The following is a 26,894-nucleotide window of genomic DNA, read 5'->3' on the forward strand; positions in this document are numbered from 1 at the left end:
GTGATATTCTGGGACCTTTTTAATAAATTCATTATAATCCTACATCAACTTCATTATAATCCTACATCTGTTATGGAGCGGGTTCCATAGAATTAGTCCTTCCTCGCTTTCCGTACAAGCTCGAGCGAGGCTGTTGCTTGCTCTCTCTTGGTTTCCCTCCGCTGAGCGTCGCCTGATGTGGAAGTAAACATGTCGGTGACAGGAGGTGGCCAGAGAGGCTTTTATTTCAACACAGTCCTGTCACTGGCACGATCTTTGGCCGCCCACCAACCTACACCGGTGGAAAAGGTGAGCCAATACGCCATGTTTCGCTACAATTGGCTTTGTAAACATGAGCAACAGGGCATTATGGTCCGCTTCCGCGCAGGCGGCAGTGGCTTTATGAGATGACTGACATGACAGCAAGACTACTGTTCTACAATGACGAATCGGTTGAGCTTTAGCACCACAAATAGTGAAAAGAGAGTATAATTACAGTTAACTACGACGTTGCTGCTTGTTACTGCACCATGCAGACTGAATAAATAGTCCACTGCAGTCAAACTGGTTTACTTGAGTGAAGCTATCCTTGGAACTGCTACAGCCGCATTTAATTATCTTCTAAAGGAAAGGTTAGCTTGTGATGAAATATTTAAGGTTATGAATGATATACAGTTGCAATCAAACATAAACATACCTATGTGTGTACAGGAATCCACACATTTTTTATTCATACACTGTAAATCAGGGGTGTCCAACAGGTAGTTCGCAAGCTACAAGTAGCTCACACTCTGTTTCTGAGTAGCAAGGCAAAGAGTCAAATAATTATTTTGGTGTTTCCGTTTCGAAAGATGCAAATTTAAGATCATGTGTCAATGAGAGATGTGATCGGAAGAACTGTAGTATGGCAGGAAGCTGGAGCCTATCCCAGCGAATTTTGGGCAAAAAGCGGACTACACCTTGTACTGGTCGCCAGTCAATAGTATAATGACAGTATAGGTTAAGAATATGATGGACAATATGGTGGTATTCAGGAACACTAGAGATGTTCGAAATTGTCATTAAGATGAAATAATCAGCGGTACCTGCAAAGCAAAATATTTTCGAGGTGGTACTAGGTATAAAATGTTGGGCAATCATTGTTAAAAAGGTTCAAAATAACATCTCTGTCAAGATGATTAAATGTTTAAGACTTTACTGTCTCCATACAGTACAGTACTCTTGTTGTTCGTAATTAATTTGTATTGTTTTAGGTCCAGAAGCTCCAATGTATGTGTCCAGTGGAAGTGCGCGGTGTGTTCACACTGGATGTGCGTCGCAGAGATGCTGTCATAGCGCTGGCTGTTTTTCTAGTAGAGTCTGGCTTACAGGTGGGTTCGTTACTTGTACCCAGCCAGTCTCTCACGAGGCTCCACATGCTGAATATCACCATGATAATCTCGTACCTTTAAGCAAATTAAACTGGTGATTAGTCATGCATCTGACACTGTAAGCCTCTTTTACCATTGCATTAAGTCTGGCTGCATGAGTCTTCCAATTACATAGAGCTGTTTTAGTAGATGTTATTTAATCTGAATTGTGTTACAGCATTTTATTTATAACAAAGTGCATTTGTTTGTGTTGTGTAATTATTTGTTTTGCACCAGCAGCACAAAGACATAGTTGTTTCCTACTTGCTGAGCCTACTGAGAGGCCTCCCGCGTGTCCAGTGGATTGAAGAGAGCTTGGGGAAGAAAGGAAAGGGTAAGGACAATCCTCTTACAGTTAGGAAACTTAGGAAACTCATTGTGTTGCGGCAGTGTGAGGTCATTTCTACATACAGAGGTGCAGCAGGTTATTATCATAGAACTTTTGTCTAAGTGGCATGCGCGATCACGTGGCCTACATGACTGCATGTACTATACATTTTAGTCTAGCGTCTAGAAATCTGCTCAAATGCCCAGTCTTATGTTCTGTTCATTACTGCATAATAATGGCATTCACTTATTTGAATTTATGTTTGCGATCTTCTCTTCAGATATACTCCCAGTTGCTGAAAATTTCAGCTTCTGTTTAGTGACTCTTTTAGCAGATGTGGCTCAGAGGGACCAGGACTCCAGGCAAGAGGTCAGTCTAATGGGCCAGATACACTACACAGTTTTGGTTGTTGCAACAGAAGAACACTGATAAACTGGGGGAACAAAAATTACAATACATTTGTAAAATGGATGCCCCGATCAATCAGCCACCAATCAGTATCGGCCGAGTTCTGTGAAAAATGCCTTTCAAAGAGGTTATTGCGAATACTTAATTATTTAACTTCTTTAGCTAAGTTGTCCTGCCCTTATTCAGATCTTGGACACCATTATGGAAGTCATGCAGACATTGCTGGAAATGTGCCAAACACCCGATAACCACGACAAAGGTAATGTCACACTCAAGAGTCCACCACAATGGAAAATCACAATCCATCAGAAGCCCTGACTCTTTCTCTCTATGTGCAGTCTACCTATGCAGACACATTGTGCCCAGCCTGTTTGGCATGACACGAGCTTTCGGCCGCTACAGCATCACTGACGAAGCCCTTTTGTCCAAGTTGTTCCCCAAAGACACGCCTCAGACGCATTACGTCACAGAGGAAACAGAGGGTGTTCGGCGCCGATCCTTCAATGACTTCCGCTCTATCATTCCATCCTCCCTGCTGACGGTTTACCAAAGTGACACACTGCGTCGACACACTGCAGCTAATCCCGACTCCTCTGCACAGGTGTGTGTATATAGATGGCATTTTTACCCCCGGTTTTAAGATTTTATGTAGGATTATGTTGTCTTGAGGTTAAGCGATGTTCTTCATAGGTTTGTGCAGACGCAGGAGGAAACTCACCTTGCTCTCCCACAACACTTAGCCCACATTATTTTGAAGGTAAGATACACATTCATGTTTTGGCCAGCCCTATGAAATAGTAGTATATTACACTTTTGTTAACTTTAGGGTCAACCGCTGAACTCTTTTATGTCCTTCCAGGTGCCTATCTCCCCAACAGCACGGTACTGGATCCCGACTACTATTTTTCCACCATCAGCTCCAGTTTTTCAGTGTCGCCTCTCTTCCTGATAACAGAAGAAAATGAGGTTGAGGTACCTGTTGATCTTCTCCGGCACTTCCTCAGCATGGTAGGTGTCTGCTGTAATGCTGACCTCATACAACCACAGCATGCTTTTTTTGTATCAGCTTGTGTTTTTTGTCCTCATCAGGTGAAGATTTTTGTTTCGGAATCTTTTTTGAAAACCCTTGACACCACCATGGCTGAAGCGACAGAGGTGAGTATCATATGCAGCAGTCAAATAAGTCAAAACAGTGTGTTTTTATCATCTAACTTGTCTTCGTCCTTCCTGTTCGTGTTCTTGTCTAAGTCTAACCCTGGAATCAACCTCTATTACAAAACCTTCAGTGACCCTCTGTATGTATGTGTCTTCAAAATGCTGCGGGACACACTATACAACATGAATGGTAAATCCACATTGATCCAAAAGAAAGATGAATCTGTAAATTGAAATGAGCCTACAGACTGTTTTTCTTCCTCGTTTGTGCATCTCAGCCTTGCAACCGGCGTTTGTGCGGGAAGTCCATGACTTTGTTCTGGAACAATTTAGCAGCAGTCAATCGGAGCTGCAACGGGTACTTCATGATGCGGGGGGGTTGCCAGGGGAACAGAGCCCCCTCAAGCTTCGTTGCCAAGCCAACGCTGCGTGCGTGGACCTTATGGTGTGGGCCGTCAAAGATGAGCAAGGTTATCACTAGTCTGGAGGGTGGCCATACATTCTATTTAGCTATATCACTGATCAGCAATATGTGTGTGTGTACGTGTGTCTCAGGAGCTGAGAACTTGTGTAGCAAACTGACGGAGAAGCTGCAGTCAAAAACCTCAAGTAAAGTCCTCATTGCTCACATGCCGCTTCTCATCTGTTGCTTGCAGGTAAAGTAGTACAATCACTGGCCACAGTAGTAGGAAAAAGGAAAACGTGCACGTCTATCTTTAAAAAAAAATGCCATTACAAAGATAATAGTGCTTAGTTTTGTACTACTTGGTGTTGTACATGTTTTACAGCTTAGAGGCAAAATAATATGAACACCACTTAGTATGATGCATTGCAATTTTTACGTCATTAAAGTCTACTACCACAATACATTGTGAATACTTCTGACTCACACGATTAAAACTGAACTTTGTTATTTCTGTTTTGCAATGCACACGTTTCTGTTTGGTTTTGAGTAAAATTAATTCTGCATATTAACGTTGTCCATGTTTTTATCAGGGCCTTGGGCGTCTGTGTGAGAGGTTTCCTGTGGTGGCTCATTCTGCTACAACATCTCTCAGGGACTTCCTAGTGGTACCATCCCCTGTTCTCGTAAAGCTCTACAAGTACCATAGCCAGTACAATACAGGTACCAGCACACAAGTAAACATAGTACCTTAATAGTCAATAGTGCAGAGAGTAATCATAAAAATAGTAATACATTTTATTTGTATAACGCTTTTCAAGATACTCAAAGATGCTTTACAGTAAGATAAAAAACAAAAGCACATTAAAATACAACATTAAGAGCTAAAAGCAAAGCATTCTTTCCAACATGTCTGGAGGTGCACCCACCCCCACGTATGAGCTAGCAGAGCCGAGCAGAGCAGAACAACACTAGTGATTATGTAACACTGTCATTATCGCGTCTGTTTCTCATCCAGTATTGATCAACACACAATGTTCCTTGGTGAATAGCCACACAATCAGTCAGTCAGCTCCTACCGCTCTGTAGTGGAACCTGTGAGATTGAAAACAATCCCTTCCTGCACACAAGCTACACAAATTGAGGGACCTTGCCTCCGCCCACTGAGACAAAGTATGATGTGTGACTGACAAAAGGGTTTATTCCGTTCATGCCTTTGTTCAATGGAACAAACGCACCAAGGTGCAAAACACAGGGTGAAACCTCTTCCTGCTTTTTTATAAAACAGACACGCATGCCCATGGCAATATATTGAAGCGGGCAAAATTATCAAATTAATTTTCATTTATTCATTCATTCATTCATTTTCTACCGCTTTTCCTCAAGAGGGTCGCAGGGGTTGCTGGAGCCTATCCCAGCTGTCTTCTTACTGCTTAAGACAATTTATACTGAGCAGCCAGGACTCCTACTCATGCTCTATGGACATTATAACACTTTTCCTCACCATCACTGGTATTCTGTGGTGACATAAAAAAAAAAGAAAAATTTAACTTTAGATGCTCACTGAGTCTTGCATGATGTCATCCACAGCGGAAGTTTTGATCAACTTTACTGATATAATTTTCCAGAAATTAATAATTTCCAAAATTCTGGATTGCACAACTTCAGGGACAGTTAACTTGTATTTAACCCCTTTATTTTTTTATTAATAAGGCACAGGAGAAATCAGGATCAACGTCACCAATGAGCATTCTCAGTCCACACTGAACGTTCTGTCCAACAAGAAAGACCAGCCGTCCATGTATGAGCAGCTCCGAGATATTTCCATCGACAACATCTGCAGGTCAGACGCAAAAGACTGGCAGACGTCTGACAAGAGAAATGTATATATAGCATTAAAAATATCTAACTTTGATCCCTTTTTGTCTGCACAGATGTCTAAAAGCTGGCTTGACCATGGACAATGTCATTGTGGAGGCCTTTCTCGCTAGTCTGTCCAACCGTCTTTACATTTCACAGGAAAATGACAAGTGAGCAACAGCTCGGCATTATTATCAACTCTCTTAAAGCTCTTTTAACACCACTGCCTTCTTTACCAGGGATGCTCATCTCATTCCGGATCACACCATTCGGTCTCTGGGTCACATTGCCGTGGCTCTGAGAGACACGCCTAAAGTGATGGAGCACATCCTGCAGATCTTACAGCAAAAGTTCTGTCAGCCGCCGTCCCAGCTGGACGTGCTCATCATAGACCAGCTGGGTTGCATGGTCATTACAGGAAACGTGAGTCTGAATGAGGCTGCTATTTGGTATCTGCCGCTTTTTGTCACAATTGGTAAACATTGCATCTATTCTGTCATGTAGCAATATATCTACCAGGAAGTGTGGAACCTGTTTCAGCAAATCAGTGTGAAGGCCAGTTCAGTTGTCTACTCCGCTACTAAGGACTCCAGAGACCATGGCTATAGGTGAGTGACAAGGCTACTCGCATTAAATGGAAACAACCTTGCATCCATTTTTACACACAATGGCAATTGTGTGATTTTTATCGAATGTGTTGCCACTTTCTGATAACTCGGTGAGCAGCAGTAGAAACACCTCTCATTATTTGTATTTTTAACTATAATTAGTGAATTAATTCATTTAAGGGTTATATTTTTCATTAATTGTGGATTTTATTGTGTTGTTAACACCTGTCATTCTGATGTTGTGCAATTTTCTATCAATACAATCACGAAAATGAACATATGGATAGAGTTGTGTGTACTGTATGTGTTGTAAATACATTTGGTAGTGCTATGCATGTATAACTCCAAATACACATGCAAACTAATTCTAACGAGGGGAATGCAATAACACCTCTCCACCTTCCCTCCATTTCCACCCAAGGCACTGCTCTCTGGCAGTGATAAACGCTTTGGCCAACATTGCTGCCAACCTGCAGGGGGAGCAGCTTGTGGATGAACTCATGGTGAACCTCCTAGAACTTTTTGTCCAACTGGGCTTGGAAGGGAAGCGAGCCAGTGAGCGGGCATCAGATAAAGGGCCAGCGCTCAAAGTACGTGTTTGGATAAATCTCCATCCATGTACTTTTTTGGAATTGGCATATAAAAAAAAAGAAAAATAACCTTCTCATCCTCTACAGGCATCGAGTAGTGCTGGGAATCTTGGTGTTCTCATCCCAGTGATTGCTGTGGTGAGTTAGTACTTTTAAAACAAGCTACAAGCCTTAACATACCAGAGTTCAGTTAAATGATCTACATGACTGGTGAATCCAAGCTTTTAGCTAGCATGCAAGGCAGTGGGCAAATATTTACCTAGTTAGCTGCAGTACGGACAGCTCAACTCTATTGCAATCAAAAAATATATTTACCAAGAAGAGGGTGAGCTGCATGGCAGCCAAGTGGTTAGCGGGTACTCCGGTTTCCTCCCACATTCCAAAAACATGCTAGGTTAATTGGCGACTCCAAATTGTCCATAGGTATGAATGTGAGTGTGAATGGTTGTTTGTCTATATATGCCCTGTGATTGGCTGGCGACCAGTCCAGGTTGTACCCCGCCTCTCGCGACCCTTGTGAGGATAAGTGGTAGAAAATGAACGAATGAATGAATGAAAAAGGTGATGCATCATGCACAGTATGGCTCTTATACTGGATTATTAGTTTGTCCGGGTATATTTAATGGTGCGTCCAGTGGGTAGTAGTGGAGAGTCATAAAATATTTTATTATTTGTTTTTGTAGTCAGTTCTTATTAGTTTCATGACAGCAGGCCATGGCGGTCACCCAAGGGTGTTTCTCCAAAATACATTGCAAAAAAATGAACATTAACAGACACAGGATAGCATCCATTGCACAGCACACACGTAAGGGCTCATTGCTCCCCATTACATTCTCAATTTACAGTAAAGAAAATGTATTAAACACATCCCCCCCACAACATTGAGCTAGTATAGAAGAGTGGCACTGCATTTTTCAAATTTTAGTTCTGTGAAGGATTGACCACTCGACCCATGAACACAAAGCACTGCGTGCGGCGCTCATAAATGAGGAAGAGGAAGGGATGATCTACAACGAAGCGGATCTGGGAGGAGAGCGGCATGAAGCCCACCTGGGTCAGAGCAGCTGCCTCAGTGCCTTCCTCGTTGACTGTGATCGTCCCCTGGTGCTTCAACTTTGTGAAGATTTCAAAATAAGAGTCAGACCAAGCTGTTTCACCCCCTTTGAATTCCAAGGACTCACCCAGTTCATGGAAACCTTATCTGAGGTCATTCCAGAGAAGTCTGCACCGTTCTGGAACAAGTCAGTGAGCCCCATCTCCTTCAAATTGTCTACCAAGTCATAGTTCTGCTCCAATTTGAAGCGAGGTATCACCACCTCACGAGTCCTGCAGGAAGTCCCTAAATTAGCATCACTGAGTAGTGCTTTTAAATGTGGCCAAGATCTATCCAGCCTTACAAAACTTTTCTTGACTTATAGACCATACTTTGAAATGTTTTATACAAATTTGACAGCTGAGCCATTCAATTCAAGCTCTGAGGGTTCACTGTATTCCCCAGATCCTCTTAACTCCAGTCCCCAAGTCCTTACAGACTGCACTACTGCTACTCATATCAGAATTTGTCAGCTTGTGGTTTGTTGGACGGAAGAAACTGACCTGTTAGTCATGTTTTGGAGCCACTTGTTGACCACTGTGGGTGAGATCTCCTGCTCCAAAGTCCTCATGCCGGTTATCTTCCTCGGCAAAGCAATGAGCATGCTGATGTCTCCTGAGTACGGGAGCTGAAAACAGCAGCATGACATTCTTCAGTTGCATTTTTACTGGTCCGGGATCTTGTAACACACCTGGAGGACGTCACAGTCAAGTTCATGGTCAGCAGCGGCCAGGTAGTTCCCCTTGTTGGTCATCATCGGCACTCGCACATTTGTCTTTTCATTCACTCTGAAGTTTCGATAGTGGGTCATCTCTTTGGGAAATTTCTGCTCCCATGTGCCTGGAGATACAAGACATTGGTGAGACACCTAACCCTTACACAAGACTCTGTTCATGCCAAAGGTGTTTGATGGAGTTGAAAGTGTATACCTACCTTTAAAGTACAGGTAGTTGAGCAACATCAGGACCATATTTGGGTCAACACTCTTAAGTGGATCCTGGATTAACCCCTTTGTGATCTTTAGGATGCGTCTGTTAGCCTTGGTCAAAAAGGAAGGGTCCCTGAAGTCCACAGACTGCGGCTCTGCAAAATAATAAGCTTTTGTCTCTGCACGGAAAGCATCTTTGACTGAGATGTCCTTCTTTACGTAGACATCGTTCACGGAGCGCAGCGTGTAGCCAAAGTTTCTCCGGAACAGCCTGTGTGTCAACTTCCTGAAGAGCTTATGCACTGTTGTGTTGTCGTAGTGGCTGCTCGCATTGACAAAATCTGCAAATCCCAGAACTTTGTAGAGCTGTTCGTGGGTTGTGGGACCACCTCCCAACGACATCATCCCCATAGCAATGGAGATCCCAGCAGGTGCAAGCAGGATGTTGTCAGTCTGGTTGACGTCATTGCGGAGACTTCGATAGAGGTTAAAGCCGAAGCGGGCGTTGATGATGTTGAGGCGCTGGAGGCGGGAACGGCCGTGGAAGAGCCGCAGGAGTCTGGCACGGCGAATCTTTGGGTCGGAGGGTTCTGCGAATATGTCGATGTCCGGTGCAGGAGTGGCTATCTCATCAATTTCATCCCCCTCACTGAAAAACTGTGTTAACTCATAATCTAGCATTCACATTGTATTGCCTCAAATCATCCAAACAATACTCACACGTAGTCGTCACTGCCTGCTGACAGAATCTTATCAAAATCAATGTAATCTTCGTCCTCAAAGCCATCGAAAACCAGGTCGTTGGTAATTGTGTTTTCTTTGTGGAAGTCCAAGGGGATGGCTTCCATATCCCCTGCCACCTGAGCTTGCAAGCCCCGGGGGTCCGGATTAGGGTTACTAAAATGCGAACTGAGGTCTTTGATTGCGGCCAGTGTTGGACTGACCAGCAGGCAGGCCACAGATACCACTGTCACTATCACCTGCATCCTGAAGGCTTCACTGGAGAAGGGACATTCAATAGTGAATTAAAAAATCTAATCAAAATACCCCAATAACAAACACAAATAATTTACGCTCTGTGCGTCTTACCCGTCGCTGTGTGCTGCCGTGCCTTTTTTGTGGGGCCAAGAGCAGAGAATTGAATACAAAACTGAACTTTGACGTTGTCTCCTCCTGAACAAATAGACCAGATCAAATAGACTCTGTGACTGAATAACATCCTCAGTTTGGCTTCACCGTTAACAATAGTGGTCACTGCTCTTAACCACCATAATCAAACAAAGTTGCTAATGCTGATGCAATTCAGTTCACAATATAAATCAGGTTGTTATTCAGTTTGAGTGTGCTTTCCACTGTTTTATGTCTTCTTTAATTCACAGTTGACCAGACGGCTTCCACCCATTAAAGAGGCTAAGCCCCGCCTCCAGAAGCTGTTTCGAGACTTCTGGTTATACTCAGTGGTCATGGGTTTTGCTGTGGAAGGATCAGGTTGGATGATGTTGATTATATAAAATGTTGTATTTATCATGCAAGAAAGATCACTGTCACCTATTATTATCTGTGCAGAATTGTCACCGATTAGCTATGCATGTATACTGTATGCAATGCTCAAATAACTAAAGTAACCATCAATTTGAGACTCAGTGTGGAGCAGACATGAATCAACATCAATATTATTAATATTATTATTATGACTGAATAATTGTCCACATACACCATTTTTTTTACAACAGGGTATAAGAGTTACACTTTAATATAGGTGATGTCTTTGCAGGACTGTGGCCCAAAGAATGGTATGAGGGTGTTTGTGAGATTGCCACCAAATCTCCACTCCTGACCTTCCCCAGTGGAGAGCCCCTTCGCTCCGAACTGCAGTACAACTCCGCCCTAAAAAACGACACAGTCACACAGGTAGTGCTGAAAAAGCAGAAAATTTCTTCCTATGACATAATGTCAGTGTATGTTGGTTATAGAACCTTTTTCATTCTATAGGCAGAGTTGAGCGAGTTACGAGCGACCATCAACAACCTCCTGGACCCTTCTCCTGAAGCATCTGCCCTCATTAACAAGCTGGACTTCGCCATGTCCACATACCTGCTCTCGGTGTACAGATTAGAGTACATGAGGTTTGCGCCATGACTCTTCTCCTCTTTGTTCTCCTCTCACAAAAGTGGCCCAAAAATAAAATTTCTAATTGCATTCTTATAGAATGCTTCGGTCCAATGATGCAGACCGCTTTCAGGTCATGTTTTGCTACTTTGAAGACAAAGCGATCCAGAAAGACAAATCTGGTGAGAGTCTTTTGATCTGTATATTGTTTACTTCATGCATGGTACTCAACTGTCTCTTTTCATCATCTCAGGAATGATGCAGTGTATCATTTGTGTCGGTGACAAGGTGTTTGAAGTATTCCTCCAAATGATGGCTGAGAAGGTGGGTGTGACTGAAGGAGAACATTTACATTCCTAACATGTGCTCATACTTCTGGTGTATTATAGCCAAAGACCAAAGAACACGAGGAGGAACTGGAGCGTCATGCCCAATTCTTGCTAATCAACTTCAACCACACCCACAAGAGAATCCGCAGAGTGGCAGATAAATATCTCTCCGGTTTGGCAGAGACGTGAGTTGACCTCTTTGTTGAGCTAGTCATTTTCAAGATAATGAATGTTTTTGTGAGCATTGTCACATTTTTACCAGATTCCCACATCTTCTGTGGAATGGCCGTGTGTTGAAGACCATGTTGGACATTTTGCAAACCCTCTCATTGTCTCTAAGTGCAGTACGTATCAGGAAAGAGATGCCTTATATGAAGCAAAATAGCTTATTTGTTGTTATCTGAAGGAGCAATAGTCTGTGATTTATTGTCTACTTTTTTGTCCTGCACTGTTAAGGACATCCATAAGGACCAACCATACTATGACATTCCAGATACCCCATACAGAATCACTGTTCCAGACACATATGAGGCCAGAGAGGTAAATACCACCAGAGGGCAGCACAATATTAGTTTTTAAAATGATTACCTTCTTTCGGACTCCTTCTCCTTTCATTAACATACTGTATCATGTATGTATTCTCAGAGTATAGTGAAGGACTTTGCCGCGCGCTGTGGTGAGATCTTGAAGGAAGCAATGAAATGGGCTCCTTCAGTCACAAAGTCCCACCTACAGGTCAGTTTTTTTGCCTTCAGGAAGACTCAAAAGATGTACAAATGATAATTTGAAAGTATGTTGGCAATTTCACTGCTGTGTTATTGTGCAATGGCAATAAAGAAAGTCTATCTATCTATCTAAAGCTACTGTAAACGACCAACTGTTTCCATGAAAAGACCTTCGGGTTGTAACGTGTGTCGTTTGCAGGAGTACTTGAACAAGCATCAGAACTGGGTGTCGGGTCTGTCCCAGCACACGGGCCTGGCCATGGCCACAGAGAGCATTCTGCACTTTGCAGGCTATAACAGGCAGAGTACCACATTGGGCGTGAGTGAGACACGCAAACACACACACACAGGGCCCATGGCCCCCTTTCTGATCACCACACTCAGTATTGCATCCAGGTAGCTTTAGATTATCTTAAATGAACGTCTTAAGTGAAAGTGATGCATAAATCCAGCTTTCAATAAAGGGTGTAAGTTTGTAAGAATGATTCCACCTCCACCTACATGACTTTTTAACCTTGCAGCAAACATGTCATCTATGTAGCTGCTTGCATAGACCATTTGTGAGCTGCATCAACACCTTGCTTCTATAATTTGTGCATGTTAATGTGTTTTATTAGGTTTTGTGCATCACCCCTGTTTACAGCATCTTACATCCATGTGTGCTAACTTACTTGCAGGGATGGAACATATTGATTTGTTGTATTATCTGGTGATAATATGTGATGACGTGATTCCTACCCCTACTTACTTAACAGTGCGTGTGTACACTATTGTGGTGCGTGTGCTATGTGTTTGTCAGCTTGCTTTCTGCTATTCCATGTCTTTCATTTGCTTCATTTGTTTTATTTGTCTCTATTAAACCTCATCGAACTACCTACCTGGTTGGTCGGCTGCTTTACGGATTTGGCTGGCTACCTGATTACTTGCCTGCAATGGACTGGTGGGTTATTTTGGCTGGATGGTTGCCCATTTGGCTAACTGGCTATGCTTGTGACCTCCTCTTCAACGTGGCCAACTATAGGCTGCTTTTCCACAGGTTGGTCAGAACAGTGAATACAAAGAAGCAGGGCGCCGGCACATATGTTGCATGCTGAGCCACAAATGACATTGGGTTTTCCTTTCCAGACCACCCAGCTGACAGAGAGACCAGAATGCGTGAAAAAAGATTACTCCAACTTCATGGCATCACTCAACTTGCGCAACCGCTACACTGGAGAGGTACACATTTTTGTAAACAGTGCAAAAAGAGTACACCCCGCCACACAAGGGTCAATACTATACAAATTAAAGTTGAATATACTTTCGAGTAGTCACTATTGCACTATAGTATCTATTTACTATCTGCTGAAAATGAATCAACACACAGCCATTATTGTCTACATACTTGGCAACACAAGTGAATAGCAAGATAATTGTGTCCTGCTTACAAGCATGGTGGTAGTATCATGGTCTGGGGCTGCATGAGTGTTGTCGGCAATGGGGAACAGAGGTTCTGTGACGGAAATCGAAATTCTAATATGTACTTGGACATTGTGAAGCAAAATATGATCTGGGTTGCATAGTTTCCAACATGATTTCAAAACAACATTGACAATTTGAGGTAAGGTACATTTACTTGTGTTGCCGGCTATTCAGACATTAAAGGCTGCGTGTTGAGCCATTTTCAGTGAATTGTTAATCTGTAATACTTTTCAAGATGTACACTGACTACTCTTAAGTTATGCCCAAATGTCATTTCTATATAACTGTACTTTGAAAAAATATATTAAAATGGTATCTAAAGTACTTGTCTATTAGGTGGCCGGTATGATCCAGTTTTCTGAAGCGACACACAGTCAGTCAGACCTGAACAAGCTGATGATCGAGCAGATGACGAGTGCTCTGGACAGCCAAGATCCAGAGGCCTTCACCCAGGCCATGTTCAAGATGGCTGCCTTGCTTATAATCACCAGAAGTGAGTCCCTTTACTGGAAGGCGGTGCTGTAAAACTTTTTAAATTTGTCTTTGTTTAACACACCTCTCTTTTCAGAGTGTAACCCTCAGCTGCTGCACCATCTGTGTTGGTCGCCCCTGAAGATGTTTACAGAACATTGCATGGAAACAGCCATTGCGTGCTGGGAGTGGCTGCTGGCTGCACACAATGGTGTTGAAGTGCCAGTGTGTATTACTCTTCATGGATATGTTTGCTTTTGAGACTTTCATAGAGCGTGAATCAAACTTTGTGCACGGTCTGTGTGTCCAGTTCATGCGTGAGATGGCAGGTGCTTGGCAGATGACGGTGGAACTGAAGATGGGTTTGTTCTCCGTCACTAAGGAAGGGGCGGGACCTTTGGCTGTATCAGAGGAGAGCCAGCCTGCGCCCTGTGCCCCTGATGTCATCCCTCACTTTCTGTGGATAGAGGTCAGTGCTTTTTTATACTTAGGGTATATTCATATGCATTCATACCGTGTACACTTGTCAATATACAGTAAAGTCTTGTTATATTGATATTGTCGGGAGTCGGAAAAAATATCAATATAACCGGACTGTCGATATATCCGATCCTGCGCCGAACTGCATTAAAAGTGGGCAATAATGCACTCGACATTGTTCTATAGTATAGAACAATGTACATGCTGGCGTTCGTGGTTTCTCTCGTGTGTATAGAATCTACACACACGAGAGAAACCACGAACGCCAGCATGTACATATGAAAAACAGTGATTATTGCAAGCGATAAAAAGATATCTGAATACAACACAATTAAATACATGTATTTGTACGCTTGTGTCTTCGTTGGAATAGGTGTGTATGCTATGTCAGTTGGTTCTTCTGTTGTAGGCATGTGTTTGGCCAGCTATGTGGGGCGGGTTGAGCATGACCTGTGAACCAGGAAGTGCGGGAATCGGTGTGTGTGCTGTGCTCTGGTGGTTGAAGTGTGAAAAATAAAGTTGACTGGAAGCAGCCGTTCGCCGTGTTCTTTTTTGGTATTGAAATCCTTAAGCAAAGATTGATTTAAGCTGCTTTTGTACCGATATAAGCAGACCAAATTGGCTGGCGGGAGATGAAAAGGGCATCGTAGTAACCGGATTATCATAATAACCGGGTATTGTACTAACGGAACTAATTATATCATAAAAGACTAGAAATTTGCCGGGAAATGAAAATAGTATCGTAATAAGCAGTACTTCAATATAACCGATATCGATATAACGAGACTTTACTGGATATGCCAATATATTTTTTGGATGACGATGCCCTATTAGTCCGTGTGGAAGTGGCACATTGCTGGCGTTTGCTGCTTTTGTCCTTCTTCCTCACACAGTTTCAAATTACGGTTCAAATTTACGGTAAATAAATAGGAGGCTAACTAATTAGCTTGGTATACAGTATTGCTATGTTTAAACGGCGGTCATCTCTTGTGTCACTTCAGTGATGCTGTAGCCAATGGGATGTAAACAAAGTTAGCAGTACTGTCGGAGTGTTATTTTTTGTTCTAATAATTTAGATTTCCATTAATTAATACTGAAACCTATTTAGCGGAAGTTGACTTTTCACGGTCAGGTCTGGAACCAATTAACTTTGATGAACAAGGCATGACGGTACTTCCACATGATCAACTCAACAACTTTGAAGTTTAATCCATTGAGTTTTATAGCTGTCACATGCCCTTATACAGTAATAAAATGTCAATTATTCTTATTTTCTTTTAACTCTCTTAATCTTCTTCTGTAGTTTTTAGTGCAGAGGTTCGAAATAGCCAAGTACAGCAGCTCGGACCAAGTGGAGATCTTCACCACCATTCTACAGAGGTCGCTGTCTCTGAGTGTAGGAGGAGCAAAAAACAACTTGAACACGCATGTCGCTGCCATTGGACCAAGATTTAGGTGCGCTGCCTGTCTACCATCATGATCTGTGACGTGACACCAAAACACATATAAGACCACAAATGTAACGTTTATTGCATCATTACAGACTCCTCGCTCTGGGTTTAACTCTTCTCCATGCTGACGTGGTGACAAACACCACCATCAAAAATGTACTGCGAGAGAAGATATATTCCACAGCTTTTGACTACTTCAGGTAGAAAGAATGAGAGTTGCAGTAAAGGAAACATAAATGAAAACTCATCCTTTAATCTTTCTCATTGTAGCGTCAATCCAAAATTTCCCACGCAGACCGACAAGAGGCTGAGAGAGGACATCAGCATTATGATCAAGTTCTACGCCAGCTTGCAGTCAGACAAGAAGTATCTTGCTGCCACCCAGCTGGTTCCCCCAGGTTCAGCGTTAACCTTTTTTAAAATATGCACTTACAGTGCATCCGGAAAGTATTCACAGCGCTTCACTTTTTCTACATTTTGTCATGTTACAGCCTCATTCCAAACTGAATTAAATTAATCTCTTACCTCAAAATTCTACACAAAATACTCCATTATGACAATGTGAAAAAAGTTTTTTTTTACTTTTTTGAATTTATTAAAAATAGAAAACAAAAAAATCACATTTACATAAGTATTCACAGCCTTTGCCATGAAGCTCAAAATTGAGCTCAGGTGCATCTTTTTTCCACTGATCATCCTTGAGATCTTTCTACAGCTTAATTGGAGTCCACCTGCAGTGAATTCAGTTGATTGGACATGATTTGGAAATATAATAACTGTCTATATAAGGTCCCACAGTTGACTGTGCATGTCAGAGCACAAACACCAAGCATGAAGTCAAAAGAACTGTCTGTAGACCTGCGAGACAGGATTGTCTTGAGGCACAAATCTGGGGAAGGATACAGAAAAATTTCTGCTGCTTTGAAGGTCCCAATGAGCACAGTGGCCTCCATTATTCGTAAATGGAAGCTGTTTGGAACCACCAGGACTCTTCCTAGAGCTGGCCGGCCTTCTAAACTGAGCGATCGGGGAAGAAGGGCCTTAGTCAGGGAGGTGACCAAGGCCAATCAGGCCTGTATGGTAGAGTGGCCAGACGAAAGCCACTCCTTAGTAAAAGGAACATGGCAGCCTGTCTGGAATTTGCCAAAAAGCACCTGAATGACTCTCAGACCATGAGAAACAAAATTCTCTGGTCTGATGGCTTTCGTCTGGCCACTCTACCATACAGGCCTGTTTGGTGGATTGCTGCAGAGATGGTTGTCCTTCTGGAAGGCTCTCCTCTCTCCACAGAGGAACGCTGGAGCTCTGACAGAGTGACCATCGGGGCCTTGGTCACCTCCCTGACTAAGGCCCTTCTTCCCCGATCGCTCAGTTTAGAAGGCCGGCCAGCTCTAGGAAGAGTCCTGGTGGTTCCAAACAGCTTCCATTTACGAATAATGGAGGCCACTGTGCTCATTTGGACCTTCAAAGCAGCAGAAATTTTTCTGTATCCTTCCCCAGATTTGTGCCCCAAGACAATCCTGTCTCGCAGGTCTACAGACAGTTCTTTTGACTTCATGCTTGGTGTTTGTGCTCTGACATGCACAGTCAACTGTGGGACCTTATATAGACAGTTATTATATTTCCAAATCATGTCCAATCAACTGAATTTACTGCAGGTGGACTCCAATTAAGCTGTAGAAAGATCTCAAGGATGATCAGTGGAAAAAAGATGCACCTGAGCTCAATTTTGAGCTTCATGGCAAAGGCTGTGAATACTTATGTAAATGTGATTTTTTTGTTTTCTATTTTTAATAAATTCAAAACATGTCAAAAAAACCTTTTTTCACATTGTCATAATGGAGTATTTTGTGTAGAATTTTGAGGTAAGAGATGAATTTAATTCAGTGTGGAATGAGGCTGTAACATGACAAAATGTAGAAAAAGTGAAGCGCTGTGAATACTTTCCGGATGCACTGTAAAAGTCACATCATTAGGTACAGTTCTTGTGCTAGTGTACCTAATGTTGTGGCAGGTAGGTGGACTTTCAGATGTCAGTGGTTGAAGACTTGACACCAATGTATTTCAACCGTGTATAGATCCACAAGACATGTCTGTCAACAGCCTGTCTGTGATGGCAGTGACAGACAGCCGCAGTAACCTGGATGCAGCGATGGGTCAGAGGCAGCAGGTGGCTCAGGGATGGATTAACACCTACCCTCTGTCCTCAGGGATGTCCACCATATCCAAGAAATCAGGTATAAAGCACACACACTGAGCTTTATTTAAGAAAACAGTTATAAATACATTTTTCTCCTGTCTTGTTTTAAGGACTCTCCAAAAAAAGCAACCGAGGCATTCAGCTGCATAAGTACTACATGAAACGTCGGACCCTTTTACTGGCTTTACTGGTAATATTTTATCAAGCGTGACTACATTAACAAATAACTCATTGTCTACTTCTAGCTCAGTGCCAATGTCGCTTTCTTGTATTGTAGGCCAGTGAGATAGAGCGCCTTACAACCTGGTACAACCCCTTGTCAACTCAAGAACTCGCTATCGCCACAGAACAGTCAGTGGAAACCAGCATTGCTAACTGGAGGTCCAAATACATAAGCTTGACGGAAAAACAGTGGAAGGACAACGTCAACCTGGCGTGGAGCATTGCTCCTTACCTGGCGCTGCAGCTGCCTGCCAGGTAGGCCAAGGCCTCGCAATGCAATGCTGCCGTTAAGATAAGATTCTGAGGTGATGCATCAGTAGTATGCAACATAAAAAGCATTATGAGACAAATACAATTCTGATCCATGAGTCACACAAAGCACGGGCCTATAAGATTCTGATGTTGATAACCTTGGGCGAAAATATCATGGTTTCACGGTATTATAATTACAGCTCTAAAATGCGTATAACAATGAAAATTTTTAACTGGGGTAAATGTTCTAAATGTAAATCCCGTTTTGAAGTGCAATGTTTTCACTTTAGTGGATATCAATACGTGTTTTCACCACAGGTTTAAACACACTGAAGCAATCGTGTCTGAGGTGACTCGGCTGGTGCGTTTGGATCCAGCTGCAGTGTGTGATGTTCCCGAGGCGGTTAAGGTGAGATCCTTTCGAAGACTTTCTACAAGAATTTGTGTCCATTAATCCAGAAGAAGGGGCTACACGGCGGACGAGTGGTCAGCACGCAGGCCTCACAGCTAGGAGACCCAAGTTCAATTCCACCCTCGGCCATCAGTTTTCTCCGGGGACTCCGGTTTCCTCCCACATTCCAAAAACATGGAAAAGTTAATTGGCGACTCCAAATTGTCCATAGATATGAATGTGAGTGTGAATGGTTGTTTGTCTATATGTGCCCTGTGATGACCTGGCGATCAGTCCAGGGTGTACCCCGCCTCTCGCCTGAAGACAGCTTGCATAGGCTCCAGCACCCGCCCACGACCCTCGTGAGGATAAGCGGTAGAAAATGAATGAATTAATAATAATTCAGAAGAACATTCATCTTGAATGTGGACCTGCTGGCTCAGAATTTCCATTCTGTCCATTACCCAGACAAAAGTTTGTGGGTGTAAATGCTTTGCTGTGGCCACATATGTCCCTTTGGAATAGATATTTTTAATGAGTTGACTTGTCCTAATGAAGCTCTCACCTGGGTAATGACGAACCTGAGCACATGACATCTCCCTCGTGGCCCTCATCCGTTCAGTGGATAATCTTTCTTGACATCCTGTAGTTGTTTACTGCAGTCATATTATTTAATGACTTGGTCAAATCTGTGTTGTGTTCTCTTCAGTTCCTGGTGACATGGCACACGATCGACGCAGACTCTCCCGAACTGAGTCACATACTATGTTGGGCGCCTGCAGATCCACCAACCGGACTCTCCTACTTTTCCTCCATGTACCCCCCTCACCCACTCACAGCACAGTATGGGGTCAAAGTGCTCCGCTCTTTTCCTCCCGTACGTCCACACTTCATTTTTTTTGTATTTTTAAAGTGGCTGGTTATCATTTCTAACAACTTTTATATTTTACTTTTGCTAGGACGCCATCTTGTTTTACATTCCTCAAATTGTTCAAGCACTTCGTTATGACAAGGTGATTATACAACTTTTGCTTAATAGGGACAATAGTTTTTTTTTTCATGGGGTCCAAAATCCTGTGCTGCTCCTCTGATAATACGTACACTGCAGATCCAAAGTTTAAGACCAGTTAAAAAATTCTAATAATTTGCATTTTGCACCGTTAGATCTTAAAGATGTTCTAAGAAAAGCTTAAAAATGCAAAATGTAGACATGGTAGTGAGACAACATTTTTTTTGAGTAAACAATTTATGGCAAACAACCATAAGACTGCAATAGGCTGTTCATCAGCTGATCAAAAGTTTAAAAAGTTAAAAAAAAACCTTTACACCGCTTTTAGTCAGGGGTGTAAAGTATATGTAGACTATCTGCTTTTGACTTGAATGTCTGTCCAGATGGGTTACGTGAGGGAGTACATCATGTGGGCCGCTCAGAAGTCACAGCTACTCGCCCACCAGTTCATCTGGAACATGAAGACCAATATCTACCTGGATGAGGAGGCCCACCAGAAAGACCGTGAGATAGATCTTTCTAATACACCCAACTTTTGCACATAAGCATGAAGAAGAAAAAAAAACTCATCATGTTTTCTCTGCAGCCGACATTGGCGAGTTGTTGGAGCAGATGGTGGAAGAGATCACCAGTTCTTTGTCTGGACCAGCCAAGGACTTCCACCAACGAGAGTTTGACTTTTTCAACGAGATCACCAACGTGTCTGCCACTATCAAGTATGAACAAGAGTTTAAAAGCTTTGTTTGTGAGCATAACCATAAAAGTAAGTCGATAACATAACATTATTCAGTGGGCATTAAAGTTGAAATTAATATTTATAAGGCAATGTGCACCATGCAGTCAGCTGCAGTTTCAAGCAATGGTGGTAAAATTGAGTGTATTATTTGATGGAAACCAACAGAAGGAATGTATTCCAGGCTACAGTCTCTACTGTAGTGATGTGCCACTGATTTCCCTGCCAATCTGACAATTTCTGCAGATACAGTCGTCCTTCGCTCCATCGTAGTTTCAACATTGCTCCCTCACTGTCACTCTGATTGCATGACCTCTGCTTTCTTGTTGACTAAGGCCAATTATTAGTAAAAAAAAGATATTTAAGGAAATGTTACATATTCATTTCCAAGCAAGAAAAATGTTCTAAATAAACAAAAATACAAATACAGTTTAAGGCAATACAAGACGTTTATGAACTGTAGTCTACACTGGCCACTATGTGATCACCAACAACAGGCTGTTATTATTATTTAATTATATATTCATCTCACAACGGGCACAATAATGACATAATAATCATAATAGTCATGATCGTTATCATCATAATAGGACTACTGTTTTTTGCTGTACTCCAGCTAAAATTCAACTCTTAATCTCTGACATCACTTCCTGTCCAGGCATATGGAAACATTTATGGAAAGACACACAAGCATGAGTCTTTATGTTTTATGTTTTAAATTGTTTATTTTCTCTGATTATATATACCATATTGGGTAATATTGGTAAAATTGGGTGTTATTTATGTCTCCATGGCTCTAATAACGCTAAAAATCCTACTTTGCTGAAATCCATCTTGTATAGATTAACTGCAATAAGAGGGGTATTACTACAGACCTAATATTTCTGGTATATTTGAAAAAGTAGTGTGAATAGATAAACAAATAGTGAATAGAATACAGTGAATAGAAAAGAATGAGGACAAAATCATATAAAATATGTGAAAAAACTATAAAAGGAACAACTTTTCTGCAGCTGAACTAGAAGAACAAACACAGCAAAAACACAAACTACTAGATAAAAAGCCAACCAACACCATCCTGATAAGAATTGCTTTGTTTACAACATCGTGATTCCCCGTGTGTTCCAATGTTTTGCTCATCTCCCCCCCTGAGCTACCTGAGCTCCACTCCTGAAAGACTTAGGTTGATCATTTCTGAAATGTTGTGTTTGCTCTCACGTCGCTCTGATTACGCGTTGGTCTGGTAGCTACTCAATTAAACGTATTGTTTTTTTCCTCTTGGCACATCCCATTCGGGGCTGATAAAACTCCCATCAGTCCTCATTATGAAAGTAATGGCAACTATCCAGGGGTGAATCTTCCTCCCCTGTCGAGGTTAGCTGTCACCTGGAGTGTCAAGTCATTCCATGAGATACCCATGCATGCATGTGTGCTCACGTCACTTTGTCTGTTTGTCTCCATCAGACCTTTCCCCAAGGGGGAGGAGCGGAAAAAGGCCTGCTTGGAAGCTCTGTCCCAAATCAAAGTCCAGCCTGGCTGCTATCTACCCAGTAACCCGGAGGCCATTGTCATAGATATAGACTACAAATCAGGGACCCCAATGCAAAGGTGGGGCTTGTGTATGCAATATGTCACAGTCACTACTTTGATCCCTGAAGAAAGTAACACAGAACACTGTTAAAACATGTTTTTAGTGCTGCCAAAGCTCCCTACCTCGCCAAATTCAAAGTAAAGAGATGTGGAGTCAGCGAGCTGGAAAAAGAAGGTATCTAAAGATGAATCTACTTAGTGCAAGTGAAATTAGCTTTGCTTTTTATATCTTAGGAGCCCACCCACACACTGGAAAACGCTTCTATATAGTATAATACCGTGATAATTCTACTTTAAACACAGCTTTAAAGTGACTGCATCTTTCAAGTACTTGACTTTGACCTGAAATAAAGTGTATTGACACCGCTCTTCTTCTTCCCCTCAGGTCTGCGATCTTGCTCCAACTCTGTGGATGAAGAGAAAAGTGAAGAGGAGGTCAAGAAAATCTACTGGCAGGCGGCCATCTTTAAAGTGGGCGACGATTGCAGACAAGTACTCACTTTTCTGTGACCTTACTGGAACATTCATCTCATGGAAGCCTCTCTACTCCGCATTGTACAGCAATGTGTTGTGTCATTTATTTACTAGTTTGCGCACTGTTTGCATAAATTAGGCACTAAATTAGGCATGCAAATGGTGTGCACTGGCACAAAATGACCACGCTCCCGCACAACTTGTTTACACCTGGTCAAATACCACCACTTCCTGCATCCATGAAGCAGTCGTGGCATTATTTGGTTTATCGTGTCCTGCGTGATGCCACTGAACAAGCTTAGGTTGCGGTGCATTTACAAGTAGTTCACAGAAATTATGCCCATATTTTGAACATTTCCAAATTGTCTTTGTGAACTGGCATGCAGCCCCATAAAATGTACGCATATCGCACACATCTTTACGAGCCACTGCAGCGACAAAATGCGAGGCTATATTTGACTTGCTGTTTGTTTAGGACATGCTGGCTCTTCAGATCATCAGCCTTTTTAAGAACATCTTCCAGCTGGTGGGCTTGGACCTCTACGTGTTCCCTTACAGGGTGGTGGCCACAGCTCCAGGAGTAAGACTTCTCACTTTAAAAGTGTTTCTATGGCATCACACAGCTGAGGATGCGCCATCTCTTTGCTTGAAAACAGTGCGGCGTGATCGAGTGCATCCCGGACTGCAAGTCTCGGGATCAGCTTGGCCGCCAGACGGACTTCGGCATGTATGATTATTTCCGCAACCAGTACGGTGATGAGTCCACTCTTGCATTCCAGAAGGTAAGTGATGCGGTTTGTTGGAAAAATGTGCAGCAACGTTCCTGCTTCTTAGTGTGGATGTGACTGGCTTCCGTGTCTCCTTGTAGGCGCGCTACAACTTCATTCGCAGCATGGCGGCATACAGCCTGCTGCTCTTCCTGCTGCAGATTAAAGACAGACACAACGGCAACATCATGCTGGACAGCAAGGGACACCTCATCCACATTGGTGTGTTTTGTAGCTAATAGTGTTTCATTTGAATTCAAATGAGTCTCCAATGGTAAAGCACTACTTTGTACAGTGAATGTAAGCAGGTGTATGACTACTCCATGACAGACCGTATACAAACAAGCGCGTTGTCACGTTCGATTTCCAGACTTCGGCTTCATGTTCGAAAGCTCTCCTGGCGGCAACCTGGGCTGGGAGCCGGATATCAAGCTGACGGACGAAATGGTGATGATCATGGGTGGCAAGATGGAGGCCACGCCCTTCAAGTGGTTTATGGAGATGTGCGTCAGGGGTTACCTGGCAGTCAGGTGAGTAGTGCTCTAAAAGTCATGCTAACGTGGCTGACAAAATAAGACTCCTGTTCCTGTGGTAAAATAGACCCTACATGGACGGTGTGGTCTCTTTGGTGAACCTCATGTTGGACACTGGCCTGCCTTGCTTCAGAGGACAAACCATCAAGTTGCTCAAGTACGTGTGCAAGTGTCTGGAGTGTGTTCTACTTTAGATGCTAATTGAGTCCTACAGATTTGGTCAATTGATTGTTGATGAATGGTGTCTTGACTTAACAAACCCCCACTCCATTATTCGGCTAAATGCAAAACCGAATATTCTATGCTCCAGATTTTTCCATTCTGCAAAAAAATATTTTAAATAACAATTGCTTTGCAAATTTACGCAAAAATAGGCCATAGGCGGGTCATCTTGTAATCATATGTATATATATAGCCAACAGGTGGCTTCAAAGTGATTTCTTCCTGTCACAATAAGACACATTGATATCTACTGTAATAATGTTGATCAATGAAGCAGTCTTCAAACAATTGTTTAGCAATTAAGAAAGTTTTTTTTACATTGAAGATTGAAATCTTCCAGTTATTATTTTACTGATATGAAAAATAGATACATTTTGCCCTTGTTTTTAGTCTACCTTTTTTTTTCTTTCCAAAACTGGTTTTGAACAAGAGAGGTTGTCTTATTATATTCGGGTCATTCCAGTAATTGACCTGTAAGGAGTCAAGGAGTCTGCCATTTTTATTTTGTTGTGATTTTTTTATTATGTCTTATAGTGTGTGTGTTGTTTTCTAACTAATATTTAAGTATGACAAAATTCATGTATGAATGGACCAACTCCTTGGTCCATTGACTTTATTCCTTTACTCCTTGGACTTTATTTCCCATAATATTTTGACATCATTTCCATATTATGGCTTTTTACCCATATTCATTTTTCCAAAATTACAACTTTATTGAGTTTTGTTTATCATAATATTAGGATTTTCAAACAACTATTTTTCATTAATATTTCAACTCTATGCTGCTAAAATAGAATATTTTCTTTTTTTATTCAAATTTTGACTTTACAGTTGTTGTTTTTTACATCTCTGCTTTTTTCCCCATAATATTTAAAACTTTTCAAAAACCAAATTTTCAAAAAATTGCAAAATGTGCAATTGCAAACCCATCTTATAATTTTTTTTATACTTTATGCTGCAAAAACAGTTATTTTTCCTCATATTACAATTTTATTCTTGTAAAATCAACACTTTTTCCCCAATATTTACATATTTTGCAACTTTTGCTGTTGCTGTATTTTGGTTGTTTTTATTATTTTTCTTAGAAATTATATTTTTTTAGAATGTGTTGCAAGCCAAAAAAAAAAAAGAACAGCCATGGGCTGCACATGACCCCCGGACAGCACTTTGAGCACCTCTGCTTTACTCAGTTTTCCATGTCTTGTGTCGTTTAGGCAGCGTTTCAACCCGGGTTTGAGTGAGAAAGAGGCAGCTTCCTTCATTATCAAAGTCATCCAGAACTGCTTCCTCAGCAGCAGGTTGATACCAAACCCCACGACTCAACACGATAGCCATGCTGTGCTTCCAAATCCATGCCTAATCTCTCTCTTTTGCAGGAGTCGAACCTACGACATGATCCAGTATTACCAAAACCAGATCCCGTACTAAATGTTTGTGCCTGAGCATGTGCACCGACCGATAGATGGCATGTGTAAGTACATGTATGTGTATATGTGCCTTTTATGTTCAACATTGATTGCAGATTGTTCTTCCAGTGAATTTTGTCACGAATTTCTCATTTGAGTCATTATATTTTTGAATGTAATTTATTGTTGGTATTGACACTGGCATCTTGACTTGTGTGCACTTAAATCTGATGTTAGTTTGCACGTTCACTTAATATTCGGTAGCCATTTGAAATGATTTGTAACATCTGTTGATTCTTTTAGAGTATAAATGTACTGAGATACTTAAGTAGCAGACCGGTGTGGCCTATTCTGGCATGTCGTACTTGATCGTTCTACTGTGCTTGTTTTTAATGAACCAATTCTCTTTTTTTTTCCTTTTTAACACTGGACTTGCTTGTATTGACGTTGTCACAGTTGCCATGGTGATGATGCACTAAATTGTTGTTTTCTGTATTTTTCAATGCGTAATGAGAGGGCAGTACATTAATACACTTCAATTATTTGGTATTTTGGATGAAGGTGACAATTGAATGTTGTTGCATGAAGTTCTCCACTGTCATGAAGCTTTTTGGGTTTTTTTGGGTGAATTTTGTTCTTTTTTTTTTTATTTCTAACTTTGAGTGCCCTCCGTGTTCATATGGTTCTTCATTGGAATGTCACAGATTGTAAAGATTCTGCCTATCTTTGTATATTTATAGCCACGACCCATTTTCTCTCTCTTTTTCTATATATTTATGAATCACAATGCACAAGATGTGAACTCAAATAAAGATATATTCATTTACTAAAAAAAGCAAACTAGCATCATTTTCGTTTTATTGTTTCACGTGTCCTTTTGAAATGAAAATTCATTCATTCATTCATTTTCTACCGCTTCTTCCTCACGAGTGTCGGGGGGTGCTGGAGCCTATCCCAGCTATCTTCGGGCGAGAGGCGGGGTACACCCTAGACTGGTCGCCAGCCAATCACAGGGCACATATAGACAAACAACCATTCACACTCACATTCATACCTATGGACAATTTGGAGTCACCAATTAACCTAGCATGTTTTTGGAATGTGGGAGGAAACCGGAGTACCCGGAGAAAACCCACGCTTGAACGGGGAGAACATGCAAACTCCACACAGAGATGGCCGAGGGTGGAATTGAACCCTGGTCTCCTAGCTGTGAGGTCTGCGTGCTAACGCCATGCCGCTTGAAATGAAAATAACGATTTTTTTTCCTTTGACAAATCTTGCAAATGATTTTTTACCGAAACATTGATC

At 41.9% G+C, this 26,894-nt stretch overlaps 2 protein-coding genes across 4 annotated transcripts in view; one reads left to right on the forward strand and one right to left on the reverse strand.

The window, feature by feature from the left end:
* Window positions 1-125: 125 nt before the first annotated feature.
* pi4kab (phosphatidylinositol 4-kinase, catalytic, alpha b) lies at window positions 126-26,445 on the forward strand. Of its 3 annotated transcripts, XM_058070179.2 has the most exons (55): window positions 126-288; window positions 1,233-1,349; window positions 1,629-1,722; window positions 1,997-2,085; window positions 2,311-2,383; window positions 2,463-2,725; window positions 2,815-2,881; window positions 2,984-3,132; window positions 3,214-3,279; window positions 3,373-3,469; window positions 3,558-3,749; window positions 3,835-3,935; window positions 4,276-4,405; window positions 5,396-5,525; window positions 5,617-5,712; window positions 5,782-5,965; window positions 6,047-6,150; window positions 6,572-6,740; window positions 6,828-6,878; window positions 10,141-10,249; window positions 10,536-10,672; window positions 10,754-10,887; window positions 10,970-11,052; window positions 11,124-11,194; window positions 11,260-11,384; window positions 11,462-11,543; window positions 11,656-11,739; window positions 11,845-11,934; window positions 12,124-12,243; window positions 12,946-12,960; window positions 13,050-13,142; window positions 13,722-13,878; window positions 13,954-14,081; window positions 14,167-14,325; window positions 15,640-15,791; window positions 15,880-15,987; window positions 16,058-16,185; window positions 17,866-18,024; window positions 18,098-18,177; window positions 18,265-18,464; window positions 18,780-18,870; window positions 19,562-19,729; window positions 19,812-19,865; window positions 20,245-20,365; window positions 20,448-20,577; window positions 22,059-22,202; window positions 22,289-22,359; window positions 22,570-22,676; window positions 23,134-23,238; window positions 23,315-23,440; window positions 23,527-23,647; window positions 23,796-23,955; window positions 24,026-24,115; window positions 25,395-25,478; window positions 25,557-26,445. In XM_058070179.2, the coding sequence occupies exons 1-55, from the start codon at window positions 190-192 to the stop codon at window positions 25,606-25,608; spliced, it is 6,309 nt and encodes a 2,102-aa protein (XP_057926162.2). In that variant the 5' UTR covers window positions 126-189; the 3' UTR covers window positions 25,609-26,445. The 3 variants fall into 3 exon arrangements, with proteins under 3 accessions (XP_057926162.2, XP_057926163.2, XP_057926164.2); XM_058070180.2 differs by lacking the exon at window positions 12,946-12,960; XM_058070181.2 differs by lacking the exons at window positions 126-288; window positions 1,233-1,349; window positions 1,629-1,722; ... (4 more) ...; window positions 2,984-3,132; window positions 3,373-3,469 and having other exon boundaries at window positions 3,234-3,279; window positions 3,493-3,749.
* The window catches only part of serpind1 (serpin peptidase inhibitor, clade D (heparin cofactor), member 1), a 41,987-nt gene continuing 22,478 nt past the window's right edge, over window positions 7,386-26,894 (reverse strand). The window contains exons 2-8 of the mRNA XM_078789648.1: window positions 9,854-9,869; window positions 9,482-9,762; window positions 8,767-9,410; window positions 8,525-8,673; window positions 8,337-8,461; window positions 7,922-8,066; window positions 7,386-7,853 (exon numbers count right to left, since the gene is read on the reverse strand). Coding sequence (XP_078645774.1) covers window positions 7,662-7,853; window positions 7,922-8,066; window positions 8,337-8,461; window positions 8,525-8,673; window positions 8,767-9,410; window positions 9,482-9,747 — 1,521 coding nt within the window. The 5' untranslated portion in view covers window positions 9,748-9,762; window positions 9,854-9,869 and the 3' untranslated portion in view covers window positions 7,386-7,661. The remainder of the gene's footprint in view (window positions 7,854-7,921; window positions 8,067-8,336; window positions 8,462-8,524; window positions 8,674-8,766; window positions 9,411-9,481; window positions 9,763-9,853; window positions 9,870-26,894) is intronic.

The sequence above is a fragment of the Doryrhamphus excisus genome, linkage group LG3, assembly GCF_037039965.1.
Source record: "Doryrhamphus excisus strain RoL-2023G ecotype Guam linkage group LG3, RoL_Dexc_Guam_v1.1, whole genome shotgun sequence".
In the NCBI taxonomy this organism is placed as follows: Eukaryota; Metazoa; Chordata; class Actinopteri; order Syngnathiformes; family Syngnathidae; genus Doryrhamphus; species Doryrhamphus excisus.